This window comes from Zea mays, chromosome 4 (genome assembly GCF_902167145.1).
Source record: "Zea mays cultivar B73 chromosome 4, Zm-B73-REFERENCE-NAM-5.0, whole genome shotgun sequence".
NCBI classification, from domain to species: domain Eukaryota; kingdom Viridiplantae; phylum Streptophyta; class Magnoliopsida; order Poales; family Poaceae; genus Zea; species Zea mays.
This window is the reverse complement of record NC_050099.1, coordinates 237,726,308-237,751,024: the sequence shown is the minus strand read 5'-3', so window position 1 is coordinate 237,751,024 and position 24,717 is coordinate 237,726,308. Positions and strand designations below refer to the sequence as shown.

The window sequence follows — 24,717 nt, the reverse complement described above, 5'->3', positions numbered from 1 at the left end:
AGCTTCGGTGAGGAAGATCTCAATGGCTTGGCTCTGGTACCATGTAGAAAACTGCAGTATGGAAGTAGATTGGATGAGAAACGCCGTTGCACCTTGTGCTGGCGGATTGCATGTTTATATAGGGCCAAACGCCACATGATTACAATCTTAGAGATAGTTTTGGATGGTTGCCGTGATCTCCTATTTACAGCCGATGATTATGGAGTTTGTTATAACAGATACATCTATCTATGGCAACCACCGCCGAATAATATCTCCAGCGATTCAAGGATAAGCATGATACATGATTTGTCTAATAGTGTTATCGTATGTGCATGGGAGATTGTGCATGATGCCGTGTGATGTATGGATAAAAACTATGTATGGGTCACCAAGTGGAATGAAAATGGAACGGAGTGGAGGAGCCAGCAAGCGACGCACTCACATACGTACGATTACGGTGGAGTTAGAGAACGCGGAGCCGCGGCTATACGACTCCGGAGTCCGGACCCGGAGTCCCGGACAGCTTTGCCTGGTCGCATACCTACTATAATGCGAAACGGTCTCCAATCTTGGACGCGAACCGATCAAAATTCAAACCCACCCGCCGCCGTGTCCCTCCTGCTATAAATAGCCTCCCCCCTCGCTCCCAGCTCCCATCAACCGTACCGACCCAGCAGCTCTCACATTCTCACAGTCATCGCCCATCCAGATCCACTCCGTCACCAGGCCGCCGCAGACGGCCCGCAGATCGACCAATTCTTTAACCTTCCAACGCAGCATAATCCAATCGCACATGGCGGCGGCTCTTCAGGCGCAGCGCCTCTTCCTGACGGCCTCCACCTCCACCTCCTCCTCGTCGTCGTCGTTCGCTACGCGGCCCCGCCGGACAACCACCGCCGCCGCTCCCTGCCGCGCCGGCCTGCGCGTGCCGTCCGGCGTCCAGACGACAACAGCCGCGTCGACGTCCCGGCCGGCGGACGGCGGCGGCGGAATCAGGCTGGACTGGATCGACGCCGCGACGTCCCCCGCCGACCGCAACGCGGTCGAGAAGCTCCGCGCGGTGGCGGAGGCCGCGGCGGACCGCGCCGAGATGCACGACATCATCGGGCGGCAGCGGGACAACTGGAACCACCTGCTGCTGCACTCCACCAACTCGCTGGCGCTGGCGGCCTCCGTGATGGCCGCGCTGGCGCCAGCCGCGCCGGCCGCCAAGGCATCCGCGGGGGCGCTCCTGGCCACGGCCGCGGTCACCATGGCCGTCGCCAACAGGCTCCAGCCGTCGCAGCTCGCCGAGGAGCAGCGCAACGCCACGCGGCTCTGGAAGCAGCTGGAGCGCGACGTCCGCGCCACGCTCCAGCAGGACAAGGAGGCGCAGCGGCAGCCAAAGCAGCTGGGCCAGGCCGACGTGCAGGACGCCGTGGACCGGGTGCTCGCGCTCGACGCTGCCTACCCGCTGCCGCTGCTCCCGGGGATGCTGGACAAGTTCCCCAATGCCGTCGAGCCCGCGCGGTGGTGGCCGCGCCGCCGCCCGCACACGCAGCAGCCGAAGAGGAACGCCCGGTCCAGGAGCTTGGGCCGCCGCGGCGGCATCGGCAACGGCAACGGGTGGAGCCTGGAGCTGGAGGAGGAGATGCGTGGCCTGCTGCGCGTGCTAAGGGCCAAGGACGAGCAGCAGTACCTGAGGGTGGGGAAGCTGGTGCTGGGCGTCAACCGCGTCCTGGCCGTGGCCGGGCCAGCGCTGGCCGGCACCGGCGCGGTGGCCGCGGCCTTCATCGGGAGCGGGGACGGCGGCGGCGCCGCCGCCGCCGCTGCCGCCGCGGCGTGCGGCGCGCTGGCTGCCGCGGTCAACACGGTGGAGCACGGCGGGCAGCTGGGCATGCTGTTCGAGCTGCTGCGCAACTGCGCCGGCTTCTACCGCAAGATGCAGGAGGACATCGAGGCGGCGCTGGGCGAGGCCGACGTGGAGCGCCGGGAGGACGGGGAGGTGTTCCGGACCAAGGTGGCGCTGCTGCTGGGCCGCGACGCGTCGGAGCTCGGCCAGTTCAGGCGGATGGCGTCCGCGTCGGTCAAGGACGACGACATCAAGGACTACGCCGGGAAACTCTTCTGATCGATCGATGGATCAAAGTGCACGAGACGAAGATTAGTAGCAACGCAAATTAGTGTTCGTATGTAGTAGGACTACTAAATAGGCAGGTAGGCTAGATAGATAGGGAGAAGAGTTCCATTCCATTGATTCTTTTTTGTAAGTAGCAATCACCATTCGTTCGAGAACCGTGAAATGACACTTGCTTGATTGAGATCTACTGTCCTGTTGGTAAGTTTTGAGACGTACGCCTGATCGTCGTGTCTGTCCTGTTCTGATTTCTGAACAAACAAGCTGAGTTTATATATACATATCGATATGTTGCAGATGGCACCGCCTGTGCCATGTGGCTCGATCGGAACATGGCCCACACGCGCGCGGACTCGCTCGTCGTCGTCGCAGTACACAAAATACTGGCCGCACGCGAACCTGCATAGGAAGGCACCAGGGGTCGTATTTTAGCTCACTGCATAGAGTTTTTCCTGCAAGGAGAGGACCCAATTAACTAACTTTGTTTTCTAAACTGTTCACTTCGGATTAAAGTCAGGTGTTCAGACTGCTAGCTTTAGCTGTAATCTATAAAAGAATAAAAGATAAAACACTATATTAAACAGTAGAAGTCGTTTCGGATTAAAGCTAAGCAAACGACGGATTGACTTTTTTCATGTCAGATCACACCGTCGAGATATGTATGACGGGGCTTGGATGTTCTGAGCCCATGTGCTGATTTTTATTACAGAGACAGCATTAGCCTCTTTCCGGCCTCTGACACAAGAAGAGCGAACACGTTTATGAATTTCCTGAAGCTATTAAGGAGCCTCCCTCGAACCCTTTGATCCTTTCAGCTGATTTATTTGTTAGTCCGATTTTCAGGGGTTCTTGTATTGTATGGCAAGACAGACCGACCAGCGACGACACGCACCGCATACGACTTGAAATTAAAGTCAGTGATCACTGCAGTGGACCTGTCATCCGTCAAGCCAACGGTCGTCGGTTGCCGATCACGAGCAGCCATCTGGGGCAAGACTTGTTCTTGCTTCGGTTCAGAGACGGCGGCACGGCCAGTTCAGAGGAACGGTTTCGACGCGACAGAAAACTCGGCTCAGGTCTCGGTGTCCATGGCTGGCCGCGCGTGGCCTGAAAAATACCTGTTTGAACTTCAGGGGCGGTCATGCACGGCGAGTGTGAGATTCTGAATCCCCTTTTGGTCAAACGTCTCTGAATGGAGCTGCCGAAGGCGAAGGGCATCGCGAGCGACAGGTTCGAATACCAGCAAGAACGGCGGATGCTGGAACGGTCTCACCGTCCCACGACTATTTTAGCCGAGAAATGGACGAACTGGTTCCCCGAATTCGCCACGCTTTGGTTCCATTCCATCACGATTCACAAAAGCTTGAATGAATGAACCAAATAAACCAACTACTACGAGTACGAGATAATAAATTGTCAAATACCACAGCTACTTGAATGAATGAATGAATGTATAGCTTCAGCGACGATCTGGTGTAAATAACCGTACAGGATATATATAGCATCCAGCTTCCTTGTTCTTTTGGCTGGCTAGCACCGGGCTGGAGCTTTGCTGCTACTTGTTCCTTCTAAACCGTCTACGCCTGCTTCCAGGGCAACTACTGCTATGCAAGCCGTCCTTCTTTGCAAGCGTGAAAGCAAATCATCTGGTCCATTAGATCGTGATCCAACCGTACGTCACATTTAACACTTAAACCTTTCCACCACCAGCTCAATAATCTTTATAAAAAAAACCCTAACAAACCATGATTGTATCTGTGGTTGGATCGTAATCTAATGGACCAGATGGTTTGCTTGCACGCTTGCAAAGAAGGACTGCTTGCATAGCAAGGGTCCTAAGCTAGAAAAAAAGGAGGGTTTTGAAGGCTGGCACATCGGACCGGCCCGATCTGCACCGGACTGATTACATAGAGATGATGTTTTTCATACGAGAACGAGGTAGTTAGGACTCAACAACTAGTTTCTAGGCTCAACGATCAAGCTGACGTGGCGCTGACATATCAGGGTTTGGTGGTGCACTGTACGGTCTGGTGCCACCTAACACCTGTCAATTTGGATAGAAAGGTAACTCAATCCATACTTTGACTGAGGTTCGGTGTTGCACACCAGCACTGTCCAAGGCCCGGTGCTGCACCCTCAGATTGTGCAGATTTTAGGGTTTGTCTCCAATGGGTATACGGGTAGTTGGGGGACTACAAATACACCCTCGATCCACCTATTCTTGGTACAAGAGCTGAGCAATAACTCTTACAAGCTAGAGCAACATTCTCAAGTGATCAAAAGCCTCTCAACTGCCATAATAGAGATAATTGAGCAACTGATATCCATTCGAGTGAGAATTGTGAGAGTGCCTTGTGAAAGTGCAATAGAGAAGAGTGTGTGATGTGTTCTTGTGCTTTTGGTCATAGAATTTTGACTCACATTCATTGTAAAGTTAGATTTGATTTCCTTCTTCCTCTCTAATGTTCTTTTGCTTTGATCTTCATTCAAATCACTTGTGTTGCTACACAGCGGATTCAAAATCTGGTGATAATTTTCGAGAATTTGGTTTTAAAATTTTCAATTTCAAAAAAAAATCATGAGATCACGGGAAAATCGTATAAAAACTAGAGATCATCATGAGGAAAATATATCTTTAATTTAAAATTCATATTTTGGCATTAAAAATCGATCGGGAAGGGTCGGTTTTCGGCGAGAAAAATGAAAACCGAATTTTCAAATTTGAAAAATACAAACAGCTCGGAATTAGCGGTTTTTGGTCGGCTCTAAAATTTCGTTTTCAGCGTTGAGCCGGAAATTTGTCGAAAACAGGATGGTGAACCCTGGTTCGTACAAACTACCAAATGTAGACAGGATGGTGAACCCTGGTTCGTACAAACTACCAAATGTAGAGGGCGCGGAGCCCGAGTGGCCTGAGGCGGCCGTTGAACCCTTCCGAGGGGCCAGCCTTCGAACCTCTGACCAGTAGCGGGCGCGGAGCCCGAGCGCTCTGAGGCGGCTGTTGAACCCCTCCGAGGGGCCAGCCTTCGAACCTCTGATCAGTAGGGGGGCTCGGGGCCCGTTTCCTTCGCGGAGAAGGATCCCTTTCGGGGTATCCCCTTTCCCGGTCCCTGTTGTAAGAGAGAGAAAGAGGAAAAGGAAAAGGATACGAAATCGAATGACATGGCGCACCTTTTTTGACGCGGTCATTATGGCGAAGGCGAAGCGTTGCCCACTTCTCCTGCCAAAGGTGCCGCCTGTCCCGCCGCAGAGTTAATGCGACGGGACGAGGGGTTCGTGGGGCAGCCGTTGCGCGTGCGCGAGCCGTTCGAGGAACAGAACACGGGCGCGCCGTCTTCACGCCGTGGGAGAGGGTTCTCTCGCTGTCGCAGGAGGGGACGTGAGCTTGGCTGACGACGTGACCGCTGCTTCCGCCCGCCTGCCACCGCCATTACTGCCGACCCATTTCTGGCCGTATCGACCGTCGCGCCTTCTCCCGTGGCTGACTGACCCGTGACCGATGTGCCTAGCTGGCACTGTTGAGTCATACGTAGGGTTGCCTCGAGTCGCGGTACTGGTTCCGCAGTCGAGGAGGCACGGTAGTGGCGCGAGTGGCGGTGCAGTTCCTTGCACGTAGCAACCGGCGCGCCGGTTGCATGACGTGTGGGCATGTGCCCCCCATGCAGGGCGCGTTGGAGTCGAAAGGGTGCGCCCACTTGGTGCGGTTGCATGCCGCCTGCATGGCGGTCCACCCCTTCACCCGCTGGTCTGGACGAAAGTGGAGGACTGCTTGTAACCGCTGGGCAGTTGCGCGCACCGCGCGCGGCGGTTTGGCTTCTTCTGCCCTGGGCCAGCTTGCATGACGCGTGGGATCCAACCCCCGTGTCGTAGGGGGGAGGACCTTGGAGCGTGTTGGAGAAGAGTCAGCCCGCGACGGCTGAGGACGCAAGTGGGGAGGGTTGCCTTTAAAAGGAGGGTGACCCCCTTGAAAGGCAACCATGTCTTCGTGCTCCCCTTATGCATCGCGTCTTTCCACCTTCCAAGCCCCCGGACGGGGGACACTCGCAGTTCTTCCGCCTTGTCGTTGGAGGAATGCAACTTCGCGGAAGTTGGTACCTTTCAGCCATCGTTCGGCTTCAAGGATTTTCATCAGGCAGCCCGGCCGCATCCCCTCGCCGGCGGTCACCCAAGACGGTGACCACAAGCTCCTGGGTGGGGAGAAGCAAGTCGGGCTGCGGCCTCTGTCCCTCCCTCAGCTTCAAGGATGTTCATCATCAGTGCTGGGGAGGGGAGTGTGCCGAGTTGGGGTCGGTCTCCACGCGGGCAGCGACCCGCTCCTTCCCTCAGCGATCGGGAGGAAGGGCGTTCGCCGTTCGGGGCGCCGGCAGCTGCCGCGTGTCCGGCTCTCCGGTCCGAGCGGCTTCGGCGCTGCTTCCGGTACCACCTTCCGCCGCGGCAGCCAGAAGAGGTTTCTCCGCCGACGAGATAGTCGGTGCCGCCCGCGGACTGACCTCCAACTCTACGACCTTCTGCTCGTCCCCGCCCCTCGAGTGGGGACGTGGGCGAGGGCCTTATGGCAGCAGCATCTGCCCTGAGGTCATCGCTGCTGCTGTTCGGCCGCTCGGAGCAGAAGTCGTCGTCGCCGCTGCTGGAGCGGGCAGCGGTGAGCCATCCGTCGGCCTTCTGTTGCTCCGCAGGCCCCCCAATCGTGGGGGGTTGTTCGTACCTGCGGAGTCCCGTAGAGCTTGGTTGCACTCGTACGGGCAACGAAACACATGAATTGTGCCCAGAATTGTCTTTGTACCAAACAAAAATGTTTCATGTGTCCTAGCTGTAGCACTTGCTACCTAGTTCGTGGGTATTGCGGGTGCGGGATGTCTAGGGCTGCGAGTGGAGGATCTAGGTATGTACGGCTGAGCTAGGGCATATGCCTCCACTCAAATTAAAATTTAGAACTAATGGCTAGTTGGGAGTCACAAGCTCGGAAGGGTTGGAGTGGTTAAAATCATCTTCTTAGAGCAACTAAAAAGGATATTAAAAATTTTACCCCAAAAACTGATTATTAAGAGTAGACTAAAAAGTTTTAAGAGTGAATAATGATGGGTACTCTAACAGTTCCTCTAAATGCGACATGTGGCACAATCTGTACAGTCGTCGCTAGGATGTGGATGATCCGATACGTTGAGGAATAGATTGGGGACAGATGGAACACACTAAAATATGAGGGAGAGAATGCTATGGATGTGGGACACGAATTTTTTGAGGAAGAATGAGAGAGCAGTTGTAGTAAGAAAAACCACTATTCTTTACTAATATCTGTTTTGGTGTTAGTTTACACGTTCTTTCGGAGTTACTCTTATTTCAAATTTGAACAAGAAAGAGATTTTAGCCTATTTAATCCCCTCTAGTTTTGTGGCTCCTAAATTAGCCCTAACAATAATTTGCTAATTTTCACCATGGATGCCCTCACGCATCATCATAAAAACTAAAGTTCACTTGATAATTATACAGTTAAATGTTCTTCTGGGCCACCGCTGACGCTGTTATTCTTCTTGATGCTAGGGGGCACTAGTCAGTTACTAATGGTGTGTTTGATTAGCGGGTTGGCGTGGGTTGGAACGGGTTCAACCCACAACAACTCGTATTTGGTTCAAAAGTCTCGCTGGTTAGGTTGGTTCTAGGTCGAAATACTTATTGAAAATGTGAGTTCTATTGATTCTTCAAAAACAAGCGAACCATTTCGACCCACTTCCTCTCCACCCCCTCGTTACCCATGTCTTATCCACTCAAGACCAGTACATGAGCGCGCCGCCACTGCCGGCCTGCTGGGACGAGGGACCCTCGCTGGCCTACCCTCCAACGTTAATCCCCGCCTGCCTCCCGTCGTCAGTCCCCCGCTAGCCTACCCTCTGATGCCGACGTGTTCTCTAGTAGGCACAACCCGCGAGTCTTGCTAGTGCTGTCGTCGAAGAGGTAAAGGTCAGTGTTTGTCACCGCCTAGACAAGCCTGCTAGTGATGGCAAATGTTACAAATTCACTGAAATGCATCTTGATGTTGTTGGGATGTTCCTTTAATTATGACTAAAATGTAACAGTGACACCTCGTCACTAAAAATTTACGACTTAGTCAATAATGACTTTAATTTATTTATATCTTATGCTTATGGATTCCTCAAATATTAAAATAGTGTCAATTTTATTTATTTTGAATGATGTCATCTTATTAAATTGAAGATATCATCCTGAGTGTGGTAATATGACCAGGAAGGTGACCATATTCAGTTCATCCTTCATCATGAAACAAACAAGAGATGGTGCAGCTCTAACCCACTTTAACCCTGTAATCAAACAAGAAACTAGGTTCAACCTGTCACTGAAACCAAACAAGGAACGGGTCCGACCCAACCCAGAAAAATGGGTCGGTTCAGACCTGACCCACGTCATTCCGAAACCAAACACATGCTAAGACGTTCTTTGGTTCTAGCCTGATTTTCATATTCTTGTCCTCAACCAAATAGATGTTGGATTTTGTATTGGATTTTTGTCGGTAAGATCTTTAGCACCCAGCTGGATTTGTCCATTTGCAAATGCAGTACTTTCTCTGTCTCAAATTAAAGGGCTAGGTCGTTTGACTTTTTAACACAAAAATTAACTATCTCATCTTGTTTATTTGATAGGTAAATATGAAGAACTTCTACTTATAGTTAAGTATATGCTATACTAAACTAATTCATCATGAAGATACATGATAATTATGATGCCAGAAAAAGGTAAATGGCCCTAGAACAGAGGGAGCATATTGTTGTCCCATATCCGTGGAATCACAATGTATCCGTTTTCAAAATGAGATGTGTTGGTCACTCGTTTTTAACTTCTGAAGGAGATTAAAAACAAGGCAACACAAATAAATTAGTTCAATACTTCACCCTTTAATTAACTTTTTTCAGAGATTAATTAAAAGGAGAAGGTATATGAGAGAACCTAGAGGGGGGTGAATAGGTGATCCTGTAAAATTCAAACACTAATAGCCACAAAACTTAGTTATGAGTGTTAGTACGACTAAATAACTTGAAGCGAGTTCTTGTGAACACAAACAATCACAGAGAGATCAACACAAGACACGCGATTTTTATCCCGTGGTTCGGCCAAGTAACACTTGCCTACTTCCACGTTGTGGCGTCCCATTGGACGAGGGTTGCACTCAACCCCTTTCAAGTGATCCGATGATCAACTTGAATACCACGGTTATTCCTTTAGATGATTATTCCCGTTTGCGAGGAATCTCCACAAGATTGGAGTCTCTCGCCCTTACAACAAAGACCACAATTAAAGCACGGAGTAAGGTTGGGATGAGCAATACACACAATACACAAATCGCAGCACACCCACGCACACAAGAGAAGACTTGAGCTCAAATGACAACACAGGGAGTCCTTGACTCGAATAGAGCTCAAATCTCTAACACAACGAAACGAATGTGCGGGAACAGAGTCTGGATGCCTTAGGATGTTTAGTGAATGCTTGGGTGCTCCTCCATGCGCCTAGAGGTCCCTTTTATAGCCCCAAGGCAGCTAGGAGCCGTTGAAGATCAACATGGAAGGCTATCCTTGCCTTCTGTCGAGTGGCGCACCGGGCAGTCCGGTGCGCCACCGGACAGCTACTGTAGCCTGTCGGGTAACGATCTCCTTTCTTTTCTGGCATAGACGACCATTACAGCTCCGGGCCCGTTGCCGCACCGGACACTGTCCGGTGCCCCCTGCCGACCGTTGGTGCGGGCCACGCGTCGCCCGCGGATTGCGCGACCGACCGTTGTGCTGGCGACCGTTGGCTCACCGGACAGTCCGGTGCACCACCGAACAGTCCGGTGAATTATAGCCGTACGCCGCTGATCTTTTCCCGAGAGCGGCCTTTTTACCGGAGACCAGCCTGGCGCACCGGACACTGTCCGGTGCACCACCGGACAGTCCGGTGTGCCAGACTGAGCTGAGTTTTGGCTGCACCGAGCCAAGTCTTTTTGGTTTCTTTTCTTCTTCTTTTCTCACTGTTTCTAGCACTTAGATAACTTCATTAGTATTCAAAAACAGATGTACTAAGTCTAGAAACATACCTCATGCCTTGATTTGCACTTTTTCAATCTTTGGCACATCAGGACTTAAAGAATATGTGTTGGACACTTAATCACCAAAACATTATAGAAATTGCCCAAAGGCACATTTCCCTTTCAATCTCCCCCTTTTTGGTGATTTATGCCAACAAAACCAAAAGCAACCAAAAGAAGTGCAACATCAATGCAATTTAGGACCAAATTGTTTTTGACTATTATTTGGCATATTTGGATCGCTCTTTGCCACCACTTGGTTCGTTTTTACAAAACAAATTCATTTTCCTATCTCTAAGTCAAACTCACTTGTTTGGGCATAAAGAGAGATAATCCAAGAGTAAAATTGATCAAGTGCCAAAAACTCCCCCTTTTTCCCATAATCACAAATTTTCCCCCACAAGAGACCAAATTTTGCAATAAGAGTATTTTGGACAAATAAAAAGTTCTAACTCTATTGTTTTCAAAATTCACAAGTGGTAGCTGATCCATTTGCTTTGGCCTTAATTTCTCCCCCTTTGGCATTAAGCACCAAAATAGGATCATTCTTGGCCCTTTAACCCCATTGCCTCACCAAAAATGTCAATTAAGTGCAAAAGGCAATAAGAGCATAAGTATGAACTTGGAGGTGAGTACACTAATACTGGAGTGCAGTGGAAGTCTTTGCATGGTCCAAGTTCACCTTTCCCTTTCAATTCACCTTCGAGACTAAATCAAGTATACTCAAACACAAAGGTTAGTCTCAAAGGGTCAAGTTGTAGCACATCTCCCCCTAAATGTGTGCATCATTCACACATGGACTTGTGAGGTCCGGGGATCCCTTACACAACTTGAGCACCATAAATAAGCAATAATTCATATAAATGCATGAAGTAACACGATCAAAGGCATAGAACACATGTATGCTATAGATCAATCCAAGTTACACGAATCTAAGACATTTAGCTCACTACGCAACCTGCAAATGTTTTTCTCATCCAACGGCTTGGTAAAGATATCGGCTAGCTGGTTCTCGGTGCTAATATGGTACACCTCGATATCTCCCTTTTGCTGGTGGTCTCTCAGAAAGTGATGCTGAATGTCTATATGCTTAGTGCGGCTGTGTTCAACAGGATTATCCGCCATGCGGATTGCACTCTCATTGTCACATAGGAGTGGGACCTTGCTCAGATTGTAGCCAAAGTCCCTGAGGGTTTGCCTCATCCAAAGTAGTTGCGTGCAACACTGTCCTGCGGCAACATACTCGACCTCAGCGGTGGATAGGGCAACGGATGTTTGTTTCTTTGAACTCCAAGACACCAGGGACCTTCCTAGGAATTGGCACGTCCCTGATGTACTCTTCCTATCAACCTTGCATCCAGCATAATCGGAGTCTGAATATCCAATCAAGTCAAAGGTAGACCCCTTTGGATACCAGATCCTGAAGCAAAGCGTAGAAACTAAATATCTAAGAATTCACTTAACGGCTACAAGGTGACATTCCTTGGGGTCGGATTGATATCTAGCACACATGCATACACTTAGCATAATGTCTGGTCTACTAGCACATAAATAAAGCAAGGAACCTATCATAGATCGGTATGCCTTTTGATCAACTGACTTACCTCCTTTGTTGAGGTCGACATGCCCATCGATTCCCATCGGTGTCTTCGCGGGCTTAGCGTCCTTCATTCCAAACCTCTTTAGAAGATCTTGAGTGTACTTCATTTGGGAGAGGAAGGTGCTGTCCTTGAGTTGCTTCACTTGGAACCCATGGAAGTAGGTCAACTCGCCCATCATTGACATCTCGAACTTTTGTGTCATCACCCTGTAAACTCCTCACAAGACTTTTGATTAGTAGAACCAAATATTATGTCATCGACATAAATTTGGCACACAAAAAGATCGCCATCACAAGTCTTAGTGAAAAGAATGGGATCAGCTTTCCTAACTTTGAAAGCATTAGCAATTAAGAAATCTCTAAGGCATTCATACCATGCTCTTGGGGCTTGCTTAAGTCCATAGAGCACCTTAGAGAGCTTAAACACATGGTCGGGGTACCTGTCATCCTCAAAGCCAGGGGGTTGTTCCACGTATACCTCCTCCTTGATTGGCCCATTGAGGAAAGCGCTCTTCACATCCATTTGAAACAACCTGAAAGAGTGGTGAGCGACATAGGCTAATAATATTCGAATAGACTCTAGCCTAGCCACAGGAGCAAAAGTCTTCTCAAAATCCAAACCTGCGACTTGGACATAACCTTTTGCCATAAGTCGAGCCTTGTTTCTTGTCACCACCCCGTGCTCATCTTGCTTGTTGTGGAACACTCACATGGTTCCCACAACATTTTGCTTTGGACGTGGCACCAGGCTCCAAACTTCATTTCTCTTGAAGTTGTTGAGCTCTTCCTGCATGGCCAACACCCAGTCCGGATCCTGCAAGGCCTCTTCTACCCTAAAAGGCTCAATAGAAGAGACAAACGAGTAATGCTCACAAAAATTAGCTAAACGTGAGCGAGTCGTTACTCCCTTGCTGATATCACCCAGAATCTGATCGATGGGGTGATTTCTTTGGATTGTCGTTCGGACTTGAGTTGGAGGGACCTGTGGTGCTTCTTCCTCCATAACTTGTTCTTCTTGTGCTCCCCCTTGATCACGTGCCTCTTCTTGAGGAACCTGTCCATCGTCTTGAGTTGGGGGATGCACCATTGTAGAGGAAGATGGCTGATCTTGCTCCTGTTGTTCCTGTGGTCGCACATCACCTATCGCCATCGTTCGCATTGCGGCCATCGAAACATCATCTTCATCTATGTCATCAAGATCAACTTGCTCCCTTGGAGAGCCATTAGTCTCATCAAATACAACGTCGCTAGGGACTTCAACCAAACCCAATGATTTGTTGAAAACTCTATACGCCTTTGTATTTGAGTCATATCCTAGTAAAAACCCTTCTACAGCTTTGGGAGCAAATTTAGAATGTCTACCTTTCTTCACCAAAATGTTCTCCCTTTAGAAGTTTATGAAGGTTCTTCATCCCAACATGTGCTAGACGGCGATGCCACAGCCAGCCCATACTAGTCTTAGCTATTAAGCATGCATCTAGATCGGCCTCCTCTTTCGAAAAATCAACTAAGTAGAGTTTGCCGTCTAATACACCCTTAAAAGCTAATGAACCATCATTCCTTCTAAAGACAGACACATCTATATTGGTAAATAGACAATTATAACCCATGTTACATAATTGACTCACAGACAATAAGTTGTACCCGAGCGATTCAACTAAGAACACATTGGAGATAGAATGCTCGGATGTAATGGCTATCTTCCCCAATCCTTTAACCTTGCCTTGGTTCCCATCTCCAAAGATGATCGAATCCTGGGAATCCTTGTTCTTGACGTAGGAGGTGAACATCTTCTTCTCCTCCGTCATGTGGTTTGTGCATCCACTATCGATAATCCAGCTTGAGCCCCAAGATGCATAAACCTGCAAGGCAATTTACACTCGGGTTTTAGGTACCCAACTCTTGTTGGGTCCTACAAGGTTAGTCACAATAGCCTTTGGAACCCAAATACAAGTCTTGTCTCCTTTGCATTTGGATCCCAACTTTCTAGCAACTACTTTTTCATTCTTACATAAAAGCGCAAATGAAGTATTGCAAGCATGGTAAATGGTAGAAGATTCATTGCACATTTTCCTAGGCACATGAGGCACAACATTATTTCTCCTAGGCCTACTTCTACCATGCACAAAAGTAGAGCTAGAGGCAAACATAGCATGTGAATTAAAAGCATCATGATCATAACTCCTATGAGTATTCCTAGAAACTTTTCTATCATAAATGTAGGCATGACACTTTTGAGAACTACTAGCCATAGGAGCCTTCCCTTTCTCCTTGTTGAGAACGGGAGCCTTTTGGCTTGTTAAGTTCTTGGTTTCCTTTCGAAAACCAAGTCCATCCTTAATAGAGGGGTGTCTACCAATAGTGTAGGCATCCCTAGCAAACTTTAATTTATCAAAATCAATTTTGCAAGTCTTAAGTTGAGCATCAAGACTTGCCACCTCATTATTTAATTTAGTAATGGACGCAAGATGTTCATCACAAGCATCAATATCAAAATCCTTGCATTTATTACAAATAACAACATGCTCTATACAAGATTTTATTACATTAGCTTCCTCTAGTTTAGCATTTAATTCAACATTCAAATTCTTTAGACTAGAGACAGATTCCTGACAGATAGACAACTCAGAAGACAACATTTCATTTCTTTTAAGTTCTAAGGCAAGGGACTTTTGAACACTAACAAATTTGTCATGTTCCTCATACAAAATGTCCTCTTGCCTTTCTAGCAATCTATCTTTTTCATTTAGAGCATCAATTAACTCATTGATTTTATCTACTTTAGCTCTATCTAAACCCTTAAATAAATCAGTATAATCTACTTCATCATCAGATGACTCTTCATCACTAGAAGAAGTATACTTGGGAGTGTCCCGAACACGTACCTTCTTCTCCTTAGCCATTAGGCAAGTGTGACGTTCGTTGGGGAGGAGTGAAGACTTGTTTAAGGTCGAGGCTGCCAGTCCTTCATCGTCGGAGTCGGATGAAGAGTAGTCCGAATCCCATTCTTTTCCAAGGTGTGCCTCGCCCTTCGCTTTCTTATAAACCTTCTTCTTCTCCCTCTTCCCATACTTTTCTTGTTCCTGGTCATTTTCATTATCGGGGCATTGAGCTATAAAATAACCAGTCTTACCGCATTTGAAGCAGGAGCGCTTTCCCCTTATTTTATTCTTGGAGGGGTATTCTTTGCGTCCTTTGAGCGCGGTCTTGAAGCGCTTGATGATAAGCGCCATCTCATCTTCATTGAGTCCAGCAGCCTCCACTTGAGCTACCTTGCTTGGTAGCGCCTCCTTGCTGCTTGTAGCTTTGAGAGCAACAGGCTATGGCTCGTAGATGGGTAGTGGACCGTTCAAGGCGTCATCCACATATCGTGCCTCCTTTACCATCATGCGTCCGCTCACGAATTTTCCGAGTATCTCCTTGGGCGTCATCTTGGTGTACCTGGGGTTTTCACGAATGAGGTTGACAAGATGGGGGTCAATTACAGTAAATGACCTTAGCATGAGTCGGACAACATCATGATCCGTCCATCTTGTGCTTCCGTAGCTTCGTATTTTGTTGACCAGGGTCTTGAGCCTGTTGTAGGTTTGCGTTGACTCCTCTCCCCTGATCATCGCAAATCTCCCTAGCTCGCCTTCCACCAACTCCATTTTGGTGATCATGGTGGCGTCGTTTCCCTCATGAGATATCTTGAGGGTGTCCCAGATTTGCTTGGCGTTGTCCAAGCCGCTCACCTTATTGTATTCATCCCTGCACAAAGATGCTAGCAAAACAGTGGTAGCTTGTGCATTCTTATGAATTTGTTCATTTATCATCACAGGGTTATCCATACTATCGAAATGCATTCCATTTTCCACAATTTCCCAAATGCTAGGATGGAGAGAAAATAGATGACTACGCATTTTATGACTCCAAAATGAGTAATCCTCTCCATAAAAGTGTGGGGGTTTTCCAAGAGGAATAGAAAGTAAATGGACATTTGAATTGTACGGAATACGAGAATAATCTTTTCTTCTTTGAAGAGGAGTCGTCGTCTGGTGAAGAAGACGAGGCATCACTGTCGTCGTAGATGATCTTCTTGATGCACCTCTTCTTCTTTCCGTCTCTTTTCTTGTGACTCGAGCCTGAGTCAGTTGGCTTGTCGTCTCTAGGCTCGTTGAGGAAGGACTCCTTTTCGTTGTCGTTGACCACCGTCCCCTTTCCCTTAGGATCCATCTCTTCGGGCGATTAGTCCCTTAGATGAAGAGTACGACTCTGATACCAATTGAGAGCACCTAGAGGGGGGTGAATAGGTGATCCTGTAAAATTCAAACACTAATAGCCACAAAACTTAGTTATGAGTGTTAGTACAACTAAATAACTTGAAGCAAGTTCTTGTGAACACAAACAATCACAGAGAGATCAACACAAGACACGTGATTTTTATCCTGTGGTTCGGCCAAGTAACACTTTCTTACTTCCACGTTGTGGCGTCCCAATGGACGAGGGTTGCACTCAACCCCTTTCAAGTGATTCGATGATCAACTTGAATACCACGGTTATTCCTTTAGATGATTATTCCCGTTTGCGAGGAATCTCCACAAGATTGGAGTCTCTCGCCCTTACAACAAAGATCACAATTAAAGCATGGAGTAAGGTTGGGATGAGCAACACACACAAGACACAAATCGCAGCACACCCACTCACACAAGAGAAGACTTGAGCTCAAATGACAACACAGGGAGTCCTTGACTCGAATAGAGCTCAAATCTCTAACACAACGAAACGAATGCGCGGGAACAGAGTCTGGATGCCTTAGGATGCTTAGTGAATGCTTGGGTGACTCCTCCATGCGCCGAGGGGTCCCTTTTATAGCCCCAAGGCAGCTAGGAGCCGTTGAAGATCAACATGGAAGGCTATCCTTGCCTTCTTTCGAGTGGCGCACCAGACAGTCCGGTGTGCCACCGAACAACTACTGTAGCCTGTCCGGTGCCGATCTCCTTCCTTTTCTGGCACAGACGACCGTTGCAGCTCCGGGCCCATTGGCGCACCGGACAGTCCGGTGCCCCCTGTCGACTGTTGGTGCGTGCCACGCGTCGCCCACGGATTGCGCGGCCAACCGTTGCGCTGGCGACCGTTGGCTCACCGGACAGTCCGATGAATTATAAACGTACGCGCGCTGATCTTTTCCCGAGAGCGACCTTTTTACCGGAGACCAGCCTGGCGCACCGGACAACGTCCGGTGCACCAGACTGAGCTGAGTTTTGGCTGCACTGAGCCAAGTCTTTTTGGTTTCTTTTCTTCTTCTTTTCTCACTGTTTCTAGCACTTAGATAACTTTATTAGTATTCAAAAATAGATGTACTAAGTCTAGAAACATACCTCATGCCTTGATTTGCACTTTTTCAATCTTTGGCACATTAGGACTTAAAGAATATGTGTTGGGCACTTAATCACCAAAACATTATAGAAATAGCCCAAAGGCACATTTCCCTTTCAGTATAAAGGATACATCAAATGTAAACAAAGAGATAACAAAAATAAAGGAGAAGATGGAATAGATTACTCATCTTGATTGCACATCACTTTATTTCATTTTTAAAAGGAGAAGATGGAATAGATTACTCATCTTGATTGCACATCACTTTATTTCATTTTTATTATATAACAAAGGGTTACAATTGTGTCTTCGGCTTTGTGAGCAACAATCCGAAGGTGAAAAGAATACAACTTCGTAGGCAGAGCGAATCAGTTCTATCTAGCCAAAAAAGCGTGTCCCGTGCATGAAAATGTTCCTCTGATTATAGTCACGGGGTACAACTTCATCAAAATTACATTCATGCCCTTAAGCCTATACATATGAGTTACACAGTTGGTCAGGGGCATTCTTGTCTCTTCATAGTCTTGCCGAACAAGTCATGCCTTGTCTGTTCCGCCATCACATGTATATGCCACCAAGCCAAAGCTTCTAGCTTCATCTTCTCAGTTATGACATTTGCACATCATCTTAGCAAAAGGTGTCCTTCGACATTTATCCTATCACACCTGAAACACACTTAGGAATAACTGATAAGACAATGCTTTGAGGACCTTCAGCTAATGAGGACCCCCAACAGTAGCCCCTTGTGGAATTAATTCATTTTTCATAACGAGCATAGACCACAGAAATGATACAGGTCTCATGCTGAATGTCCAAAAACACCTTGCATGAGCACATTATTAAAAACGAAATAAAAGAAGACACAACGGTCCTCTAGGCATAGGACGGAAGTGGTGCGTCTCCTTGGCTTCTCTACCCACCAAGTTGTATAAGCTAGTCGGCTCCATGCGGTTACCACGACATTTACTGCTCACACCAACCTGCTGCCGCTAGATTCTCTACCTTCAAAGCCTTTTCCGCTTCCTGAATTGTTTTTGCAAACTTCAGCTGAACCACCACATGGCCAGAATTCGCTCAACGGCTAAAATGACGACCCCAAGCTCATCTAAAGCAGCCCAGAGGAAAGAAGATGCCCCGACATAGTGCCAATTTTTGAAGCTATGAGGGTAGCAACTGAGAATGAAGTTGTCGAAGAGGAAGAAATTGTGGAGGAAGATGCCCTGATAGCTGAGGAAGATGACAATGACCTTAGACCAACAAAACTGAGCCAAATTGACTTCAGGGAATCCACTGTGAAGCCCAGTGATTTTGAGGTAATGAAGAGGCTCAGTCATGTTGATTAGAAGGATGGGGTTCAATTTGCTGGTGACCACCTCGGAGCCGAAGAATGATGATATAGTGGGTTTTAGAAGTTTCTTTCAGGCCAGACTTCGGCTACCGATGATTAAGATGATTGCTAAAGTACTGAAGAAATATGAGATTTTCATGCATCAATTTGACCCTAAATGTTATAGTTAGACTCAGTGTGTACATTTGGGCAGTGCACAACCAGAGCGTGAGTGCTAACATCAAAGGCTTTTGTAGAATCCATGAGCTACATTATTAGACAAAAGTAACTATCACACCCGGATTTAAGGGACAAAGCCGGGTGCATCTCATACATGCGCCAAAGAAGACAACATATATAGTAACATAGTGTATAGAGATAAATGTCACAATATAATCAGAGTACTTATTACATAGAGGAAGTCTTACAAAATAAAATATAAATATAGATCGAACTAAAATCCATCCTTGGCGCCAAAAAGTCAACTGGGAGACGCCACCTAGATCGAATCGAACTCCTCATTAAGCGGCTCCTCTTGAACCACCTGTACTTCTCCTATGGGGGGTATGAGACAGCAAGGGTGAGCTCACACATGTTCATCGCTCAACAAGTTGTGGGGAATAATGTGCATGAACTCACCTAAGGTGGGAGTTCATGTGAAGTGAAGGCTGAACAACAAAATAAAGGTTGAAGCTGAGCAATGCTTTTATAAGTTGGTCAAAATTTTATTAGCAATTACTAAGTATAAGTAAATACCAAACCTTAGTAATAATAAGTAAAAGTAATAATAAAATAATCCCAATGCGATGCAAATGACAAATTGAGTTTTAATTCCATAGATTAATCATGTGAGGGTCCGAGCTGCTCATGACCGTGAGCACGGCTAGTATACCAGTTTTACACTCTACAGAGGTTGCACATCTTTACCCACAAGTCATGTTACCCATCTGCCAAGGGGTCATGAATCCCATACACCTCTACCAAGGAAGCGAGGCAGGGTAACACTACGAGGCCTTTACAAAGTTCCACTAGCTTCAGAAAACCCGCTACAGTTTCTAGGAAGCTCCAATGCAGGGATCCCTCGCCTGACCGCCATCGCAGCAAAATCAACCCAAGGACCTCCCTAAACTGACCACTCCCCTACTGCCCTTGCCCCTTTCGGGTAAGGTAGTCATCCACTAGCTTTCCTAATTAGTCAGCCAAGGGCATCCCATACTACCCTTGTGGTAGCACTGTTTTCCTGGGTGGTCGCTCCATGTTCCCATTAACATAATGATCTTATCATGAACATAAATAACCTAACAAAATAATAGGAACATGAATATAATGAAATATTAACCCAAAAACCATATAATGCAATAGCATAATTACCCAAGTGAATCAGGGGTAAACAAGGTAAACATGATAAACAGACTAGGGTAACCTATTGGGTCCCATCAAAATTAAACCTATGCATTGAATAGTGATAATAAAGAATATTATTGGGTAACAAAAGTGGATCAAGGGCACAACTTGCCTGGCACTTGAGATTCTAGTTACCAGAATGATTCTTCAGATCCTCGTGACCGCACTGCTAGTCGTAGCAATACAAACAAACATGATATAGACAAAATTAACATCATACCAACCATAAGTACAAACTGAATTATAATGATCTATGTGTTGCTACGAGATCGCGGGATCGAGAACTACTAAGATCAGAGTTACGATTAAGGAGTTATGATTTTATAGAGGAATTATGTGATTAAAATGTTAAATTATATTATAAATTGGTTAATATAAATCATATGAGAGGTTATTCTATAAATAATTATCTCAATTTTAACCTAAGTTATAAAATGACCATAGATTATATTCTAGTAGATTATAATGATAAGTAGTTTAACGAGACTAACCCACATAAGTTAAATAAAGATCGAATTATAAAAGAACAAGATATGGTATAATAAATGTTGTTATTGCATAGTAAATATTCATACGAGACTAACGCAACTTGAACGGATCAAATCGGAGTTAAAACAGAGGAGTTATGAATTTCCTAAGGTTTTATGTATTTGATATAAGATTAACTAGGATATAAATTTTAATGTGACTTTCATGTGAAAAAGGTGGTACTAGATGATAAACAATAATATTACAAAATTATAGGAACTGAAATGGACTAAAATGGAGCTAATATAAATTTTCTAGAGATTAAATACTATTCTGGAATTATTTTTATATTAAAAATTATCTTCTATATTCCTTTTTATCATTATCACACGACTCTGGACTGGGGATCAATTCCTGGAAAGTACAGGGGTCTCGGAGCAAAACTTTCTATGACTCAGAGAGTCCCTGGTGTGGACGGCGGGTTCTAATTTAACTAAAAACAGGGGCTCCTATGCAAAGAGGTCTGGGCGAAGGGGTATGGGGCGACACAGGCTGTAGGATATGAAGTGGACATCCCAGATTAAACTCTACCACTTTACGAACCAGTACACACTTCAGGCCCATGGATCCGGAATCAACAGCTGGGATTTACTTGTGAATTGGTACACAAATCTGGCCATCCGATCAGGAAACAAGGGCACAAATTAAATCTGCTCCACTTGAACCAGTAAGCAATACGAGCCCTCAGATCCAATTTCTATGCCTAGGATTTAATGTGACTACGATCTAATCCGGTCCGTTCATTACGATCTAACGGCGCGGACATAATCATGCTGAGGTCTAATCCTGGCCCTTGGCCAAAGATCCAGCGACACGAGTTCAATGCATCGAAGGGGGTATCTCAGTTTTAATCTCAACCGTTCTCTCGAGATCTAACGACATGAGCCTATCTCTCCTACAACTCCCACCAGACGGCGGCGCTGCCCACCAGTCACGGCGGAGGACACGCCGGTGAGACGCATTCTGGCGCACAGATGGTCTTATGCGGTCATAGCTGAGAGATAAATGTAGCAGAGATAATGGGCAATCGATTGCAGGAGTATTTACCCCAAATCGTGGAGGGTGCTCGGCGGTTCACGTCACAGAGCGGTCCGTGGTAGAGGCTGGTCACGTGCCTAGCCGATTCAAAGCTCCAAGGCGCCGGTGTTTGTGAAGAAGAGCTCGAGCTGGGGCTCTCGAGCTCCTGCGGAGCGCCCCGCCCCAATACTTGACTCCAATCATCGGTCCAGGCGGCGGCCACCAACATGCTTCTTGAACTCGTCTCTCTCTGCGAATCGGGTGGGTTAATGGAGGGCTTCTTGATGAACCGGCTCGGGGAGAAGGCGCTGCAAACCATGGTTCTTATGGGGGAGAAAGGAGGAGTTGGGTCCGCAGGTGCGCGCGCGGCGGACGCGGGGAGGCCATTGCAGAGAGAACTCGAGGGCGATATCACCGGATGGACTGCAAGTGTGGCCCACCGGTCGGTCAACGGGTTGTTGCGCGCGATGGCCAGAGAGAGGATGAGTCGTGGGTCCCACCGGGCAAAGGAACACCCGAGGTCGCACGCAGTACTAGGCCGTGCGGGGGTGGAAACAGATGATGGGCCACGATTTAGGTGAGAAGGGACTTAGAGAGGTGGGCCGAGCAGCGGATATTGGCCCAACCGAGGTAAAGCTGTTTTTTTCTTTTCTTTTATTTTCTATTTTCCATTTTCTATTTCAATTTCAATTTCAATTCCAAATTCAAATTTGATTTTGGTTTTAAATTTCAAATTTAAGTAAAATGTGCAGTCAAAAACTCAGAATGATGCAAGATATATTTATAGTAATTAATTTACTCATTTTCCTACACAAATGTTGCAATTATGCAAAACACAAATATTATTCGTTTTAGGAAAACATTATTTTGAATGTGTAATTTGCATTACGAGTATATTCAAAAGTTCATAACCCTTTTGTTTTGATAGAAGACATTTTCCACCGTCTAATCTTTATTAAGATACAATTTAACTAACATTGTTTTATTGTGACCATTTACATTAGAAAGGGTAATTTCCAAAGTTTAATTATTCATAAAGGACACTTTATTTTGATTTCTTTCTCTAATTCCAAAATCAGGATTTTGGGTGTTACAAATTCTACCTTTCAAACTTAACTTGTCTCAAAAATTTGAGTACACATGCAATCATACAAGATCTCTAGCATGGAATGCTCATTTACATATTTATTTATTTTTCATTTGACTACTTTAATTCCTTTAGTTGAATATGTACAAAGAAAAGAAGATCAATAAATCCTAAAAATTCTAGCATAGGAGTATATTTATTTAATTATCATATTACCTTTCTCTTATGCCAATTTTGGGTATTACAGTAACTGAGAAGGAGAATCTGCACAACAACTTTGGTTGCTACAACTTCACATATCAGAAGGATATGTGGTCGCCTATGATAGCATACCCGAGCAAATGGCTGAATGAGTGGACTAATGAATGGTTCTATGTGAAGGGTGACATGAAGAAAAAGAATAATTCTAGGGTGTTATTATGAGCCCGCTTAGGTTGAGCTTCAGCTACAAAAACCATTATGCAACATGGCACTTGGATCATCTTCTCAAACAACCCACATAGCTTCCAATACCGTGGTTTCCTTACAAACCAGACATTCCCCATGCTATCCGGCTAGGAAATGCTGAAGCTTGCAAAGGGGGCGAAGAAACAAAGAGTGGTGTGCAGAAGGTTTTGGCTTATCGCTCCAAAAGGCACTTTGTATTCAAAGGCCCATGCATCGTTTGGTTAACTTCTATTGAGTTAGTGTGCAATGAGAAACTTTGAAATTATATGATAAAAGAAGACCCGTTAATAATGGCTGCCTTCGACGGTCGATCAAAACGAAGGTTGAATAGAGTTATGGATTCTCTAGGGTTTGAATACCTAGATTATCTAAAGATAGAGGAGGAAGCTAATGCCAAAATAAAAATAAAAAGAATTGTCAGTCTCATGAAGAGAGAGGCAATTAGGTCGGTTAAGGTGAAAAATGAAAATTGCCAAGAAAACGAAGGTGGCCAAAGTGCCGAAGATAACAAAAGGCAACAAAAGACAATGGTGAGGGGTCTTATCATTTGGAATAAAAAACTCCACCCTTGAAAAGGAAAGAGACAAATATCAACAAAACCGAAGGTAGGCTTTCAAAAATGGCGAAGATAAGACATCTGGAGTGCATATGCCTCATCACTTGGGGCAACACAAATTTTATAGGTAATGATCCAACCTTTACCCTTCAACCCTTTGAGTGTACTAGGATCGGAGTTGACCAGTTTGCTACTGACCATGAAGGGGAAGGAAGGCGAGGACACACCAATTAAAGCTTCGATTCCTCAAACTTCACCTAAGAAACTGGTGAAACTAGGATCTTGAATGAAGTCAAATTAAAGCTATATATATAGGACTCCGTTTGAAGATAAGAATGAAAAGGCACTTGTAGAGCCAAATGTCGAAGTAGCAGCAGTTGTTGGGTCAATAGAGAAAACAATCAAAGCTCTAGAGCCTACAGAGGTAGAGGTTATCGAACCAATGGTGCTACTAGCCAAGGCCATAGAGCCTAAAACATTGAAGTCAAGGCCCAGTGCCTCGAGAAGCCGAAGCTAAAACAGTCCAAGATGAAACTAAATTTGACTTCAGACATGCTGGTGGTGAAGAACTAAGCAGTGAGGAATTGACAGAGATGAAAGGCTATGCCCTATCACTCGGATGTCGCCCTGGGTCTATTATCTTTAGCAGGAGTGAATGTGATGAATTATTTTGCATTCCTAGCGGGGACAAAGCTAACAAAAAAGTATTTGCTTCTCGAAGATGGAGAAGAAACTAAGCAGCCTGAAGAAGCAAACTATTGCTGAAAGTTTGGCTTATACGAATATCAAGGTTAGAAAACTTCTCCTGGCATATTTTTAATAGAGGTATGTGTCGGTACCCTGAAACTAGGGTACCCCTTACTGATGTATAAACGCAGTATCCACACAGCTATTTTTAGTCACGTGGTAAAAGAGCTGTATGTGGGACCAAGCCATGACTCGCCCCAGCCTCGGGCGACTATTCCGGGCCAGCAACAGCACCTGACCCCACCACATGGGTGGGTTTCGTGCTGCCATGTGTCCAGGGAAAGTGACATACTCTGAGGCATCACCAGTGAGTCTGGACCCCCATGGGAAGGTGCCGGACCCCTGTATATACGGTCCAGGCCTCCAAGTTTGGTCCAGGACCTCCACGTGTGCGAACCGGACCCCTGGAATGGGATCCGGCCCCCCCTGTATGGGGTCCAGGTCGCCCACAGTGGGGTCCCAGGGATTCCA

General features: G+C 46.5%; 1 protein-coding gene across 1 annotated transcript; it reads left to right on the top strand.

The window, feature by feature from the left end:
* Positions 1–680: 680 nt before the first annotated feature.
* LOC100383500 (putative F-box protein) lies at positions 681–2,400 on the top strand. Its single transcript, NM_001176148.1, has one exon. The coding sequence runs from the start codon at positions 776–778 to the stop codon at positions 2,090–2,092; it is 1,317 nt and encodes a 438-aa protein (NP_001169619.1). The 5' UTR covers positions 681–775; the 3' UTR covers positions 2,093–2,400.
* Positions 2,401–24,717: the final 22,317 nt, after the last annotated feature.